General features: G+C 44.9%; 1 protein-coding gene across 1 annotated transcript in view; it reads left to right on the top strand.

Moving 5' to 3' along the window:
- ESAM (endothelial cell adhesion molecule) overlaps positions 1-11,113 on the top strand; it is a 97,868-nt gene extending 86,755 nt beyond the window's left edge. Inside the window, exons 3-7 of the mRNA XM_083480632.1 lie at positions 3,210-3,417; positions 4,858-5,013; positions 6,528-6,650; positions 7,589-7,727; positions 8,677-11,113. Coding sequence (XP_083336758.1) covers positions 3,210-3,417; positions 4,858-5,013; positions 6,528-6,650; positions 7,589-7,727; positions 8,677-9,145 — 1,095 coding nt within the window. The 3' untranslated portion in view covers positions 9,146-11,113. The remainder of the gene's footprint in view (positions 1-3,209; positions 3,418-4,857; positions 5,014-6,527; positions 6,651-7,588; positions 7,728-8,676) is intronic.
- Positions 11,114-15,928: the final 4,815 nt, after the last annotated feature.

A 15,928-nucleotide genomic window follows, 5' to 3' on the forward strand; every position in this document is an offset into this window, starting at 1 on the left:
GGAATAAGTGACCAGTGTCAAATTCTGCTCCCATTTCCTATTCCTGTTGGAATTTCCCAGGAGTGGGGAAAAAAACCCTGTCTTGTTGACATTCAGGAAATGATGCCAAAGTAACAACAAATCAGGGATCACTGGCAATAATAATAATAATAATAATAATAATAATAATAATAATAAACATTGTAGAGGTTTGGGGGGAGCTTACTGCACATACGGCAACACCATGGTACCTTTCATTGTAGCCAGCAGCAAAAATGTTCAAGGATGAAAAATCAATCACAATATTTTGATTTTATGTGACATATGCATCTTTTTTTCAGCGGTATGCATTTATTGATGTACATTTTCACATACCAAGTTCAATGAGATGACTCGTTGAAATTAATGAACTATTGCACTCCACCCCAATCTCTGAGCGATGCAAGATCCCAGGGGTCCCAGGCGTTTACCTAGAGTCTGAATTTCTTTGGAAGGAGGCACAATGGAGACTGTGGTGCCTTTATGATATATGGTTCATTTACACATATATACTACCTGAGCCTCCGCTTTAGGGGTTCACAACATTAACACGCCAAGAAGGACTTGCTTCTCCCATAGCCATAGCCTTGGATTCAAAACAGAAACCAACCATTGCCTGCTCCACTACAAAACTCTCAGCTATTTCATCGATCCTAGTCTGACTACACTGGCTACCGATTAGTTTCTGGGCCCAATTCAAAGTGCTGATTTTGACCCATAAAGCCTTAAACGGCTGAGGACCGCAATACCTCAAAGACTGCCTCTTTCCATATGACTCTACCCAGACCCTGAGATCATCTTCTAAGGCCCTTCTTCACGTGCCTCCTCCTCAAGAGGTTCAAAGAGTGGCAACATGAGAATGGGCCTTCTCTGCAGTGGCTCCCTAACTGTAAAATGTTCTCCCCAGGGAAGTTCACCTGGTGCCTTCATTATACACCTTTAGGCGCCAGGCAATGTTCCTTTTTAACCAGGCCTTTGGTTGACCTGATTGACATCCTATACCCTTTTAAAATGTGGCTCTTTTGCGGAGAGTGTTATTGGGTTATCGTTCTTATTTTGATTTTATATATTGTGATATTTTCTGTGAACTGCCCTGAGACCTCCAGGTATAGGGCGGTATATAAATTCAATAAACTAACTAACCAACCAACCAACCAACCAACCAGGGAGGCAGGCCCACCCATTTGCCCTCTGGCACAGAGCCACTCCCTGTGTTCTCTTAACAACTCATCTTTAGTGGGCCATTACCAGGCTGGCTATTCCAGGAATGGAATCTGTGCTGGAACCAGAAATTAGAAGGTCCGACTATCATATTTTTCGCTCCATAAGACGCACCTGACCATAAGACGCACCTAGTTTTTAGAGGGGGAATGCAAGGAAAAAAATTTCTTTAAAGGGAGCGCTGAGCAGAGCCTGTATACATCCCAGACTCTGTTCTGCGCTGTCTTTCACGAGCCACATGGAGCGTGTGTGTGTGGCGCTTGCAGGCCTTTTCCCGAGGAGAAAGAAGGGCAGTCCGTCACTGACACTCCATAAGACACACACACATAAGACACACACACTGACACCCCCCACACACACTCCGCACGGCTCTTCAAAGGGAGCTCAGCTCTTGTGGGCTTTTGCGGGAGGTGGGGGAAGGGACAGAGCGCGACTAAGCCAGAAGCTAGAACAGCGAGAGGGAGCACAGCGATCCCTCTCGCTGTTCTGGCTTCTGGGATAGCTGTGCAGCCTTTTCAGGGCAGCGGGATGAAGGCTCCCTGCTGCCCTGAAGTGGCTGTTCCCAGCTAAGCTGGAAGCTAGAACAGCAAGAGGGAGCGCCGCGCAGCAATCCCTCTCACTGTTCCGGCTTCTGGGATAGCTGCGCAGCCTACATTCGCTCCATAAGACACACACACATTTCCCCTTACTTTTTAGGAGGGAAAAAGTGTGTCTTATAGAGTGAAAAATACGGTAGATTTTAACACTTGCTGGCACCGGAATCGCTGCATCACATAATCTTTGATTGTGCTTCTCACTCATCGGCCAGGAGCAAGTTTCTTGATCCATATCTAAAGGGAATCGCCGATGATTCGAACGAAGCCAAACTGAGATATCTACTAAATGATGAAGACCCCCTAAGATCACTCACGGTTGCCAGATTCTTGATCAGCGTCCTATCCCTAAAGAAGAAAAACGGACTCCTGTGCGGCTCGGATAACCCTTTTAAACCATGATATATGTTTTAGGATGTAACTAGGTGATATCACCACTGATGTCTTTTATTAATTTATGAGCAGAGGGCGATGTTTATGTTGCAAATTTATTGTAATGTATGTTGTTGGTCTTTTGCTTATTTTGCTTTGGTTCTTGTCTGTTTTTGTAAGTTTTTAGCTGTTTTAAATTTGGAGGTTTAAGTATATATATGTTGGTGGGAAACTGTCGTGTGACGGGCCAATGGCCGTAATAAATATCAATCAATCATCAACACTTGCTGGATCCAGGGATTAGACAGGTCTGACACCCCCACCCCAAACTCATAACAGAACCTAAGTAACTTAAGGCCATTGATTTCAATGAGTCTACTCTGAGTAGAACTAGCATTGACTACAGCCCCTTGTGTGCAAGCCTTTGGGAGCCAGAGATGCAAGAAGGCATCAGAGAAGGGAGGGAAAGAAAAAGGGATTGAGGCCAGTGTTGACCCCAGCACCCCTGACCATCATTCAAGGCACCCCAGGGTGACACGGCACACTGGTTGAAAACCACTGGCCTAAGAAGATAGATACCCAATCAGCCTCCTTGTGGTTCTTTTATAAAACAAATCGCCTTCTGTGGCACCACAGCATTTGTTTCAATATACATTTCTCCTTCTTGTGACATCTTCCAGGTATTGGTAATTTTTCCAACACTTCAATGCAGTCAGCTTTGTTATTGGGCAGCATATATATATTGTTAATAAAAACAACATCCATTTAATGTCAAGCTACTTTTGCTAGCATTAAGTTTATGGGATTGGGAGTTTTTGGTTTGTTCTTGTTTTGATTATGTGTTTTGTCTTATCATTTTGTTGTGAAGCGCCCTGTGATGTTTGGATGAAGGGCAGTATACAAATAATGTTGTTGTTGTTGCGTTTAGTCACTCTGAATTCTTTGTTTTCCTATTTTGGCAATGCTGTTGTATTAAATCCCTTTCCTGTCTTTTCTGCCTTTCAGATCATAGTGTACATGACCGGCGGGACAAAAGTGGTAGATTCGGATTTTAACCGTCGGCTCAGCTTCCTCTATCCCATGCCTTTCAGTAATGTCTCCATTGCAATTAATAATACCAAAGAAGCCGACTCAGGGCAGTACATGTGCACAGTGAACCTCCTCAACGGTGGGAGCGAGAAAAACATTGGACTCATCAACCTTACAGTCCTAGGTGAGTTGAGCCTTGGCTTGCTGATGTTAGAGGTATTTCCTGTTGTCCTGAGGGCACTAGGCAAGCAGCTACTTACAGCCCTCATTTTAGTACACCAGATTGAGTTCCTAAGAAAATTCTGCATCACAATTTCATATCACAAATGTGCTTAATGGTTGGGTGTAGATTTTCTTCTCCGCTGGGTGGTAACATCTTACAAAGACAAATTTTGAAAAAAAAATTTAAAACAAAAACGGAGCAACAAGGTTGTAGTGTCACTAGGGCAATATGAACCAAGGCATTAAGAATCAAAGCAGTCAGGATTTCAAGAGAGGCAGCTGATGTGGACACAGCCCTACAATGATTGCCAATGCTACCAGAATTTGGGATTGACAAATCTGTCAATTTCAGTTGCTCACACCCTAATCCTGTGAACTTTCCCCCATTTTTCTAATGCCCTCATTAAAATGCACATGTGCCTTTGTGTGCATATATTCTAATACAGTGGTACCTCACAAGACGAATGCCTCGCAAGACGGAAAACTCGCAAGACGAAAGGGTTTTTGGTTTTTTGAGTTGCTTCGCAAGACAATTTTCCCTATGGGCTTGCTTCGCAAGACGGAAATGTCTTGCAAGTTTGTTTCCTTTTTCTTAAAACCATTAATACAGTTGTGACTTGACTTCGAGGAGCAACTCATAGCACGCGGTGTGGTAGCATTTTTTGAGGTTTTTGAAGACTTTGGTGATTTTTGAAGCTTTTCCAAAACTTTTCCGACACCATGCTTTGCAAGACGAAAAAATCGCAAGACGAAAAAACTCGCGGAACGAATTAATTTCGTCTTGCGAGGCACCACTGTATTTGCCTATTTGCATGCAATTTTCCTGCATATAAAGATTTTGTGCACATTATTTTCACTAATGTATGTGTTATTTGGTGGACACTTTGCCCTAATACAGTCGTACCTTGGTTATGAACAACTTAGTTCTCGAATGTTTTGCCTTCTGAACACCACAAACCCGGAAGTGACTGTTCCAGTTTGCGAACTATTTTTGGAAGCTGAATGTCCAACGGGACTTCTGATTGGCTGCAGAAGCCGCACTTTGGTTTCCGAACATTTTGGAAGTTGAACGGACTTCTGGAACAGATTCCGTTCAACTTCCAAGGTATGACTGTACATGCTTTTTCAGTACCCATTTTAGTTGTTGGAGATCTGCACTGCGGAAATGGGGCAAGTGTGAATTTCAAATGATATTTGCATTTCAGTGCATGGGAGGCACCAAATTAGATAGGTTTGCATTAAAATGCAAACAGAATGTATTTCTCCCTCTCCTTATTCAGAACCAGCTGCAGCGTTGTTTGTGGCCAGAAGATGGCAATGTTATAATTTTCCATCTTATTCACCTTCGTTAGCTATGGGCCACTTGATACAGATTTTTAAGCCTCGTTATTTGCTTTTACAGTTCCTCCATCCCAGCCAAAGTGTCAGATTCATGGAAGCCCTCGTGTCGGGGGGAACATTACCCTGACCTGCAATTCTACTTTTGGCAAGCCTATCCCTAAGTACAACTGGAGACGCACTGGACCCACCGATCAAGTTTTCTTTGAACCTGTGCAAGGTAGGAAATAAATATGTCCATGTGGGGACAGATTCAGAGAGGGTCACGAAGATGGTTGAGGATGTGCAAAGTAGGTATTGTAAGGAAAGCTTGGGGGAACTGGGGTAGGCTTACTTCAGAAGAGAGAGGACTGAGGTGCAGAGGGTTTGGGGAGCCCATGCAATTTGTTGTTGTTTAGTCATTTAGTCGTGCACTAGCATTCTGCACATTTCTTAATGAGTTTTAAAAATATTTATAATCCACTCTTTCATAAAATTTAACAACCTAGCCTACAACATATAAAACAAATACAGCTGGTCCTTAAATATCTAGAAGACGGAATTTGAAATATCAGCATGAGACGCTTAATCTCAGGGTCGTGGGTTGGGCAAAAGATTTGTGCATTGCAAGGATGAACCTCGTCGTCACTTCCAACTCTACAATTCCATGGTTCTATAATAAAACATCAGTAGATACTGCTTGGTTTAAAGAAAAACTCATATTGTGAAGGCTTGTCTTAAGCACAGCAATATTTAAAAGGTGTTGCAAGGAGGGAGGGACAGTTCCTGATGAATCTCAACTGGCAGGGAGTTCCACAGGGCAGGGTCTACCACTTCTGTGCTTAGTGAAGGCCAACCAAACATCAGGGGTGGGGGGAACCACCAGAAGTGGCCCATCGGAGGATCTCAGTGCTTATAGATGGACTATAAGGGCTCAAGTGGTCATTAATTAATAAATTTTGTTTATTTCATAAAATTGCTTCACTGCTTAATTGTAAACAAACCGCAAAGCAGTTTACAGAGAGTTAATACCTCTTGCACAGATGAAGACAAAGACTACATCTAAGGACCAGGCTTGAGGGAGAACCTGTGGTCCTCCAGATATTGTTGGACTACAACTCCCATCATGCCTGATCATTGGCCAAGCTAGCTGAGGCTGATGGGAGCTGGAGTCAGGTTCCCCAAGCCTAACTTAGACGTAAAGACATTTGAAGTACAGGAGGGGTTCAGCTTTATCTCTGAATTGACAAATGATGGTTTGGCTTTATGCGCAAACACAGCCTGTGTACAGCTGGCCTGGATCTACATTGATCGTCTAAACGTTATTAAATTGAACGTTCTATAAGGTTCAATGGCATTTTCCCTTTGTCGGTGGTTCTCCACTCTGCATCGCCCTCTGGTGTCTCAATTTAATAATGCATTTTAACGTTATAAACAACAGGTGTAGATCTGTCCCTGGAGAATAAGGCTATCCATGGCTACTGGTTGGGACAGCTGAGGCAGTATGCCTTTGAATAACAGTTTCCGGGATTCGCAGGCAGGAGCGAGTGGGTGTTGTGCTCCTGCCCTGCTTGTGTTCTTTACAGAGGCATCTCACACTGTACAAAAACAGGAAGTTGGTTCTGGATAAGCCTTTGGCCTAACCCAGCAGAGCTCATTCCATGCTTTTAGGAAAGTATCGCTGGATGAAAAGACCAGATCCCACCCGAAAGTAGCTGCTGCTCTGAAGCCTTGTTTCTGTTGTAATTTTTGCAGACCGCAAGAGGGGGATTCTGAGGCTAAACAACCTCACGGCGGGTATGTCCGGAACCTATTTCTGCAATGCTTCCAGCGATGCTGGCTCTTCCAGCTGCACCATCGCCCTGGAGGTGTATCCACGTGAGTGCAATCTTGGTTTCACCCTACGGAGCTGCCAGTGAACCCTTTGCACGGAAATGAAAGCATCAAGGGTTCTTAACCCTCCCATACTTTTCCCTCTGCACATTTTTGACATGACTAGGAAAGGAGAAGAGGGCCTGTGCTGCATTCTGGGGCCAAATCAAGGCTGGATCTACACCGATATGAAAAACGCTATAAAAACACTATATAGCTCCCAATGCAATTTACCGTTGACGATAGATTGCTGCTCTATAGCGCTATCTGGTGTCACATTTTTATAACACATTTTAAACGTTATAATTGACAGGCGTAGCTGAGTCTCTACTGATGTCAGGGCCTAGCTTGACCCTTCCTGAGAAGAAGACAGTTCAGAATGACAACAGGGGTTTGAGGGAGGTCACAGAGGCAGATGAGGGGTAAAGCTGGGAAATAATGTGAGAGGAGGAGGAGGAGAAAGAAGCACCAGGAGGGTGACAACTGGCAGACACAGTGTCTTTAGAAAGTACTCCAGACCCTCCTATCCCAGAACTTGGTGATCCTTGAAAGTAGGAGAGAAAAGAGCTCAAAGGAAGAGGGCACATTTCAGCACCCATGGCGATGACTCAAGAGGAAGTGGGAGAGATGGAGGGGGTGGAGAGTCACTCGGGACAATACCATTATTCTGAGAGGCTGCATTCCCAAGCTTCTCTCTGTAAATATTGAATAAAAAGCAGATGGTAAGGACTTTTCCTTACCTAGTCCATTCCTGGCAACCTGCTGTGGGGGTTGGTTCCTCCATTGCCTAACAGCAATCCTCAATGGCTGTGTTGTATCTCCACTGTCAGAGGAAGTAATGCTTCTCAAGACCAGTTGCTGGAAACCACAATGTTCCTATCGGATTTCTCTTCCCCCTCTTATTACCATTTTCTGTTTTCTCTCTGCTGTGACTCCCTTTGCAGCGATCAACGGAGCCATGGTGGCTGGTGCCGTCATAGGAGCCCTCATTGGACTTGGCCTGATCATTTTGTTTCCACTCCAGATGCTCTTCTACAGAAGGAAGAGGAAAGAATCACAGGAGGAGATTGCCAATGAGATCAAGTGAGTGAAAATGAGGTTCTTAAATTGCTCCACAAGGCAGGCAAGTTGGGACCAGACATGACTAAAGAGGCTAAAATCTGTTTGGAAATACTTCTTTTAAACGCAACAGGAGAAGACTGGTGAACAGATTGCTGTCTATGAAAGAAACAAGTGCAATAATATCAAACAGAAATGGACAACACATTATACCTGAATGAATCTCAGGGAATGGAGGAAATTGTCCCTTATTTCTCCCTTCCCTGAAATTCATTCGGGTACAATGCATTGTTGATTTCCATTGGATATTCTTACATTCATATCCACAATAGCTGTTCCATAGTCTAGGCCACCATACCTCTAGAGTTAAGTTAGTAGTTGTTTTCCAGTACTGTGTTAACATATTTTCACCTGCAGACATAAAAAAGATTGGTAGCTCCTAAACAGTAAATTATTGTGGTCATCTATAAACAGATTTGGGACACGGGTGTGGGATAAAACCACAGAGCCTAGGGCTTGCTGATCAGAAGGTCGGCAGTTCGAATCCCCGCTACGGGGTGAGCTCCCGTTGCTCGGTCCCAGCTCCTGCCAACCTAGCAGTTTGAAAGCACATCAAAGTGCAAGTAGATCAATAGGTCTCTGGCGGGAAGGTAAATGGGATTTCCATGCACTGCTCTGGTTCGCCAGAAGCGGCTTAGTCATGCTGGCCACATGACCTGGAAGCTGTACACCGGTTCCCTTGGCCAATAAAGCAAGATGAGCGCCGCAACCCCAGAGTCGTCCGCGACTGGACCTAACGGTCAGGGGTCCCTTTACCTTTACCTATAAACAGATTTAATAAAAGCTAGCCCTAGGATCAGGTTGCACCACCTGTTTCATAACAGAAACAGGAAACCAAAATGGACAGGTTCTTCCTCTTACTTCTTTCCCCTCACTAGTTCATCTTTTTCTTTCCCCTTCCTCATTTTCTCAGGGAAGATGCTGTTGCCCCAAAGACTCTTTCCTGGGCGAAAAGTCCTGGCTCTGATATCGTCTCCAAAAACGGCACCTTGTCCTCCATGAACACGACCCGGGATCACAAACTCTACCCGTCCAAGCCTCCCTCAGACACGGCCTCCATCACCACAGCCACTGGGAGCACAGTGGGCTACAAGCCCCCTTTCAGCAACCACCGCGGCGGGACCCACACGCCAACGCCCAGCCTCTCCAGCCAGTCCTTGCCCCTCTACTTCCCGCCAATGGCAAACGGGGTCCATTGCCACCATGCCAATGTGCCAATCCATAGGAACACCCTCCACAGGACAAACGGGGCTCAGCCACAGGCCCCCCGACTACACGAGCCTGCCGCCCCCACCCAAGGGCTCACCTCCTCCACCCTGAGCCGCATGGGGGCCATACCCGTCATGGTGCCTGCTCAGAGCCAAGCAGGATCCTTGGTGTAAGGGCTTGGCGGCGCCCTCCAAGTGGTTCTAGCAATCCCATGCAATGCAGAGAGGCTGGAAGCACTGGCTCTGGGATGCCTGCCTGCCTTCAGAGCTCCTGGGCGAGGTTTTGCGGGTGTGTCCTTCGAAGGAGCAGTTTTCAAGGAACCGCCATCAATGAGACTTTGCAAAGACTTGTGAGACGGGCTTTTTGTAACACCTTTCAGAACTCTTCCTCTTGGTGCCCGAGTCGTGTCCAAGAGCCCTCTTAACAGCAGAGGCTGTATCTACTCGAACAAATACCAGTGGATCTTTGCTTTGCTGGATGTGATTCATTCCTTTTTCTCTCTCTCTTATTGGAGGAAGCAGCTGTGCTGGGATTGGCTATCTTGACTTGGGGGAAAACATGCCAGGGCAGATCTGAAACCTGCAGCCAGAGTGAGGTGCTTCCTTGACCCGCCTTTCCTGGGAGTAGCCCAAAAGGATTGGAGGGCATTGGGTGCTCTGGAGGAGATGGCAAAGAAATATTGCAATTTAGGTTAAAGGGAAGAGGGGGGGGGGTGTTCTCTGAACTTGAGTTAGCACAGGAAAGCTGCAGAACGACACCTCTCCTTTTTCAAGTTTCTAGACCATGGGAGATTCTTCAGAGTCAGAGAAGGGCTCTGTAGGATATCCAGTGTCTGGTGCACCTTTAGATCATTGGCCACTTTCCGTAACTTGGCTGAAGCAGAATGAGTTATGCAAGCAAAGGAAATGTATGCACATTAGTTTGGTTTGCAGAGTGTTCACAGCTTGTCTCTTGCTGCAGAATTTGTATTATCTCAGCACAGAGCACACCCAACCCTGAACAAAGAGCTTCAGTAGTCCAGTCTCTGTTCTGAAATTGCTTTTATTATTATTATCTGGAATGGGGGAATGAAATGGGGTGTCCTTCCAACCTTGTTGGCTAGTGTAGGTGCCACTCAAAATAGCAAGAGCCCTTTGGCCACCTGCAGTTCCCAGTTACTCAGATATGAATGTTGATGTGCAAATTGGATCATTTTCTGTTTGCTATCAAGAGTCCCTGGGAGGGGAGGCCAGGCAGGGTAGGCTGAGAGTCTGTGATTTGCTTTGTCACTGAGCAGGAATCCCCCTGCAGCCAAGGGAGGGAGGGTTCCCTCGGCTTTTCTGTTCGTTGCCATTTAGGTGACCAACTTTTACTGCTATTTTTAAATAAGGAAAGAAATGCAAGTTTTACAACTGCAAATAGTTTTTATTTTATTTTTTAAAGCTATTTCAAAATTGATTTGCAAATGCTGGGAAGAGTGGGGAGTGTCTGTAGTGCAGACATCGGACCTACCCTGCAATTTCTCTTTGTTTTCTCTGAGTAACCCCTGAATAGACTTTCCCTTCTAAACAGCTTCCTTGTGTCACTGAGCCTCTCCCGTCTCCTCAAAAAACTCCCACCATAACTTGAAGCGCAGTTTCGGATGAATCCTCGCAGTTTTGGCTTTAGGAACGGGGAATATTTGGCTGGCTTCTTCTGCCCCCTTGTGTTGCACAGAGGAACTGTACCTGGTCAACAATTCCGCCTTGGGGCTCTTCAATAATAAGATGTTTCTTCTTCCTGCCCTTTCCAAAAGCTTCTGCAACTAACCTGTATGTAACCTTATATCAGAATATCCTAACAATGGATTCTCTAAGGGCGCCTTCAGTATTTTAATACATATTGTGCAATTATGTTTATTCAATGGACTTTTGATCTTCTGTTTCTTCCTTTTTTATAAAAGTAGATCTAGCACATAATTTATACTTATAGATATCAACAGGTCTGTGAATCCTGGCTAAAGTCCTCTAACCATTTTCATGCTGGCTAATTTTTTTTTAATGGCAATGAGACCCTTCTGTTACATGAGAAGCTAGGATGGCACTGAAATATTTTTATGTACAGTTTGAAAAACATATTATTTTTCATAAATAAAAGTATTTGTTTTTTATATTTAAAAAAAATTGGGGAAAGTGTTTGTTTCTGTGGCCTGTTGTGTATGAAAGCAGTTCCACCTTGAAGCAGATTGCTTTATTCATTATTCTTACTGTATGTATTTATTTTAAATATTCAGGGTAAATGACCTTGCAAGGTGTCTGACATAAAACTGCAACCATATGATTTCCATAAGAAACCATACTTTAAGAGGGCAATGGAAAATAATTCTGAACCCAGCTGAGCAAACTGCAAAACTAACTAAACTATCAATGAATAGCTTAAAGATTCTAGAATGGTAGTAAAACAGAAAAACTGGCAGGTATTAAAAACAGCAGGAATAAAAAAGATGGATTTGGGAAGGCTTAGGTGAAAAGAAAAGTTTTCAACAAATATTGACAATCTAACATTGTTGGCACAATGTTGCTAAAAGTGTATGTGAGCAGGTTGTGATTTAGCTGAAGAGAGAGCTTCTGAAATGCCCTGGTCTGGAACTGCACAGGGTTTTATATACCTGTAGCAAAACTTTGAATCTAGTACAGTAGCAAACTGGCAGCTGTGACGCGGGTGGGGCTGTTGTCTAAACCCCTGAGCCTCCTGGGCTTGCCGATCAGAAGGTCGGCAGTTCAAATCCTCACAATGGGGTGAGCTCCTGTTGCTCTGTCCCAGCTTCTGCCAACCTAGCAGTTCGAAAGCATACCAGTGCAAGTAGATAAATAGCAACCATTGCGATGGGAAGGTAAACGGCGTTCCTGTGCACTCTGGTTTCCATCACGATGTCCCATTGCACCAGAATGGTTTAGTCATGCTGGCCACATGACCCAGAAAGCTGTCTGCGGATGAACGCCGGCTCCCTTAGCCTGAAAGTGAGATGAGTGCCGCAACCCCATAGTTGCCTTTGACTGGACTTAACTGTCCAGGGCTCCTTTACCTTTTTTTTTTTTTAACCTTTTACAACACTTTTGACAGGGGTGTCATAAGTTGTCCATAGGTTGCCCCAGAGAACAGCCACACAGGAGAGTTTTATGCCAGCTGCAGCTTCCTAACCAAAGGAAGCCCCAGCACGTTGCAGTTATTGGGTCCAGAAGCTACTAGGACTTAGACCACCATTGTGGCTGGCATACCAGGCAAAGCTGACAGCAGGTACTTGTGCACACACATAAGACCTTCAGCCTCCAGAGGCAGTGCTGAATCACAGAGCGACCCCCAAGCTGCCCTCCTGTTCCTTCAGAGTGAGCGCAACCCCATATAGAACAAGCAAACAGACAATTTCCCCGACCTGGGCACACTCGAATCCAGAGCCTCCATCTCCCTGGGATTCAGGTTATTGGCTGTCATCCAGCCCATTACCCGAGTCCAGTCACAGGTTCAGGACTTTCACAATGCCACCTGATCCAGATGTCATAGAAAGATCCCCTGTTTGAACTCATAACCTTAGGTATGACGCCAAAATGTGTCAAGTCAAGTTTCATGTTGCTCCCATGTCCACTGTAATAAATGAAAATCTGCCCTTATTCCCTTATGGGGGACACAAGAGCCCTTACAGAGTCCTTTGCAGGTTCTCCATCGGTCAGAGAAAATAACAGAGGCCAAACAGATAATACTGAGAAGCAAAACAGCTAGTAAGCCTATCTTTATTGAACTGTTGCAACAGGATGCCCCCTTCACACGCAGGAGGAGGAGGAGGACCCCAAAGCAAGGTGTGTCTGCCCTTATATAGACATTTTAAATTGCCCACCCTGGAGTTCAAGACCACCCCCAGAAACATCATACATACATCACAGAAGGGGTGTGGCTCAAGACCACCCCCTAGACACATCATACCTACATCACAGAAAGGGCAGTCTACAACAGAAATTTGAGTGCATTGTTTATCTCCTGTCTGACAGGTTACCTGTTAATGTTTACTTGATTGGATACCCTGGGGAGCCTGGTCAGTCTTTTATAGTGACAAATACTTAGTTCCTGGGCCAGGTCACAGGCTCACACTATTCATACACACTATTCATACACAGATATACCCTTAAGACAGGTTTTCCATTTTCCTTTGACCTTGCCGAGAAAACATTTGGTCAGTTTGGGAGCCAAAATGGCTCCAGGGCTGTCCTCCTGTGTTGCCTCAAACATGTGGCCCATACGTTTATGTACGTGTTTGCCTGGCAAATCCATGAACATTATATATATATATATATATATATATATATATATATATATATATATATATGACCTTAACTTTTTATTTCACCACAAACAGCCAATCCTGCAACAGCTAAATGTCCGGGTAGCATATTTTGTGCTCTGTGGAGAAATTTGGTCAGATGTGCTAGGAAGTGGTTCCCAACCTTTTTTTGGCCATGCCCCACCTAAGCATCTCAAAAATCCTGACACACACACACACACACACCCTGGTGACATATAATCCTTATTATTCAAAAAGTGAACTCCTATTGACATGGAGGAAGCCTAAAAGGCCATTAACTTGGTCTAAACATTATCAAATTGCCCCCCTTAAAAATTAAATTGCCCCCCTGTGGGGGTGGGCCCCATGTTAGGAATCACGGCGGAAGGTGTCCTCAACCCTGTTCTCAGCTTATCTGGAGAATAGTGTTTGTGCTGGGAAGGTGCCGCCCGATTCTTTTGACAGCTCTGTTAATAATTAATCTCCCAGTCTGATCTGTATTTCCTTTGCAGAGTCAATAAACGGAACTTTCTGTTGCTTCCAATTAAAAAAACCCAGATTTATCACTGAAGCCTGCATTTATGCGTAGGAGTCGAACAGCCATCTAGTTAAGCTCAGGAGCATGCAAATGGATGATTCAGTTTAATAACTTCACTGCAAGGGTGGGGACTTAATATTGTAAGCAGGTCATTCAAACATTGAAATCAGGTGCTGCCAAGAGGCTTTCTGGGGGGTCCCCCCCCCAACAATGGATTTTTCTGGGAAGTGTAACTCCAGATTAAACAGGAGGAAAATATTAGGGATGCACACTGGATCTAGTTTGCCAGCTGCACTGGTTTGAGAGACAACCCTGGATCTGGTCAGTCCAGCCAGAGTGGTCCAGTGTGGTTGAAAAGTGGGGCGGTCAGCTTCTGCAAGGTTTAAAGAGCAGCACAGGGGTGTTTGCAAAAGGGCTTTTAAACAGCCCCACAACACACTTGTGCACAAAGGAACATCTGCATGCTGCCAAACTGCACAGGGGAAGCAGCATTGAGTTGCTGGTGGCAGCCTCCTTGGTGAAGTGCCTTCAGGTTTGAGACTAAATCCACTCATTCAGACTGGCCATTGGATCTGTGGAGCAGAAGATGACTTCCTCTTTCAAGCAACAACTTCTTCCTGAGCTCTGGTACATTCCTGTATCCTTGCTGTCCTTTAGTCCTGACAGCTGTCTTGCTCCTGCTTGCTGACTACTAGTTTGTCCCGTACCTCCTGACTCATGTCTAGCTCCCAGCCATGGTCCAGCCCTGACATCTAGATACCACAAGGCTGACAAGGACAAGGCCAGAAGGACCTTCCAGGGGAGGAAGTTTCACAGTCTGAGTGCTGCAGCCCAAGAAGTCCTGATCCATGTTTTCAGCAATGATGCTTCTGGTGGTGACAGGATGCAGAGCAGATCCAAAATACCACAGCAGACAGGTAGGGTCATATTGGAGCAGATGGTTCCCGAATGATTTAGGACAGGGATCAGGAACTTGTGGCGCTCCAGCTCTTGCTAGACCACAGCTCTCCTCGTTCCTGTTGGTTGGGGCTGATGGGAGTTGTTGTCCAACAAGATCTGGAGGACCACAAGTTCCCCATCCTTGATTTAAGGCTTTCAAAGTGTGCTTTGAATTAGACTCGGAACCAGGCCAAGAGCCAATGGAACTAAAATAATAATAGAACATCCTCAAGAAAACATCTGCCCTTGGACCACAGCATTCTATAACTGCTTTCTGAATGTTCTTCAAAGGCAGTGTGCATTCAGATAGTCAAACCAAGCTGCAGGACAGTGGCCACGAAGAGGTCACCTGGTGACACCAGCTGAAATGTTTAAGCAATCAGGATTTCATTTGTTGCCTTATTGGGGAGGAGGTTTGAGGGTAGGATCGGAGTAAAGTTTTAAATTGTTGCAAAGCTCCATGTTTCATGACGTCACAAGCACAAGCCAATCTGAGCCCTGCACATATAACTTCAACTGTCAACTAGGAGAACCAATTTGCCCTGTATAACGTGAAAGTGGTGAGTCTTGTCTTTCCAGAGTGCAGCAACTCCTTTCTCGTTCTGTCTCTTGTATATCTGTTACTTTTTCCTTAAAGAGAAGCCATATCCCAATTTTTCACTGTTGGTTTCGGTCAAAGCTACAAGAGCCCATGATATTTCTCTTCCTAGGTTACCGCTTGTCCATTACAGAGGATGCAGCTACTTGGACTCTGAAAGTCCCCATAAGGACTAAACTGAGTGCACACACCTGGCCCAATCACAGGTATGTGGGTGGGTGTGGGTGGGTGTTTTAAATCATCTGGATTCCAACAGTCTCCTATCAAAATGTGGGGTCAGATTTATGTAATGCTGGGTGTACTGGGTAAACTCTTGAGAGTTATTGAGCGATGTCTGCATTTCCCTTACCGCGTCAATACATTTTAAAAATTTTGCACCTTGTTTTCCCATGGTTGCATGACAACTTGTTCTTTGAAAGTGAAATAATCAAAAGATTGGCATAAAAAAAATCTAATAACAATTAACCTAAACACACACACACGCAGGCACACACACACACACACAGAGAGAGAGAGAGAGAGAGAGAGAGAGAGAGAGAGAGAGAGTGCAAATTAAATAGTGAAGATGTGTGTAGTTGTGCCAGCAAAAT

This window comes from Podarcis liolepis (genome assembly GCF_965112155.1).
Source record: "Podarcis liolepis genome assembly, chromosome: 16".
In the NCBI taxonomy this organism is placed as follows: Eukaryota; Metazoa; Chordata; class Lepidosauria; order Squamata; family Lacertidae; genus Podarcis; species Podarcis liolepis.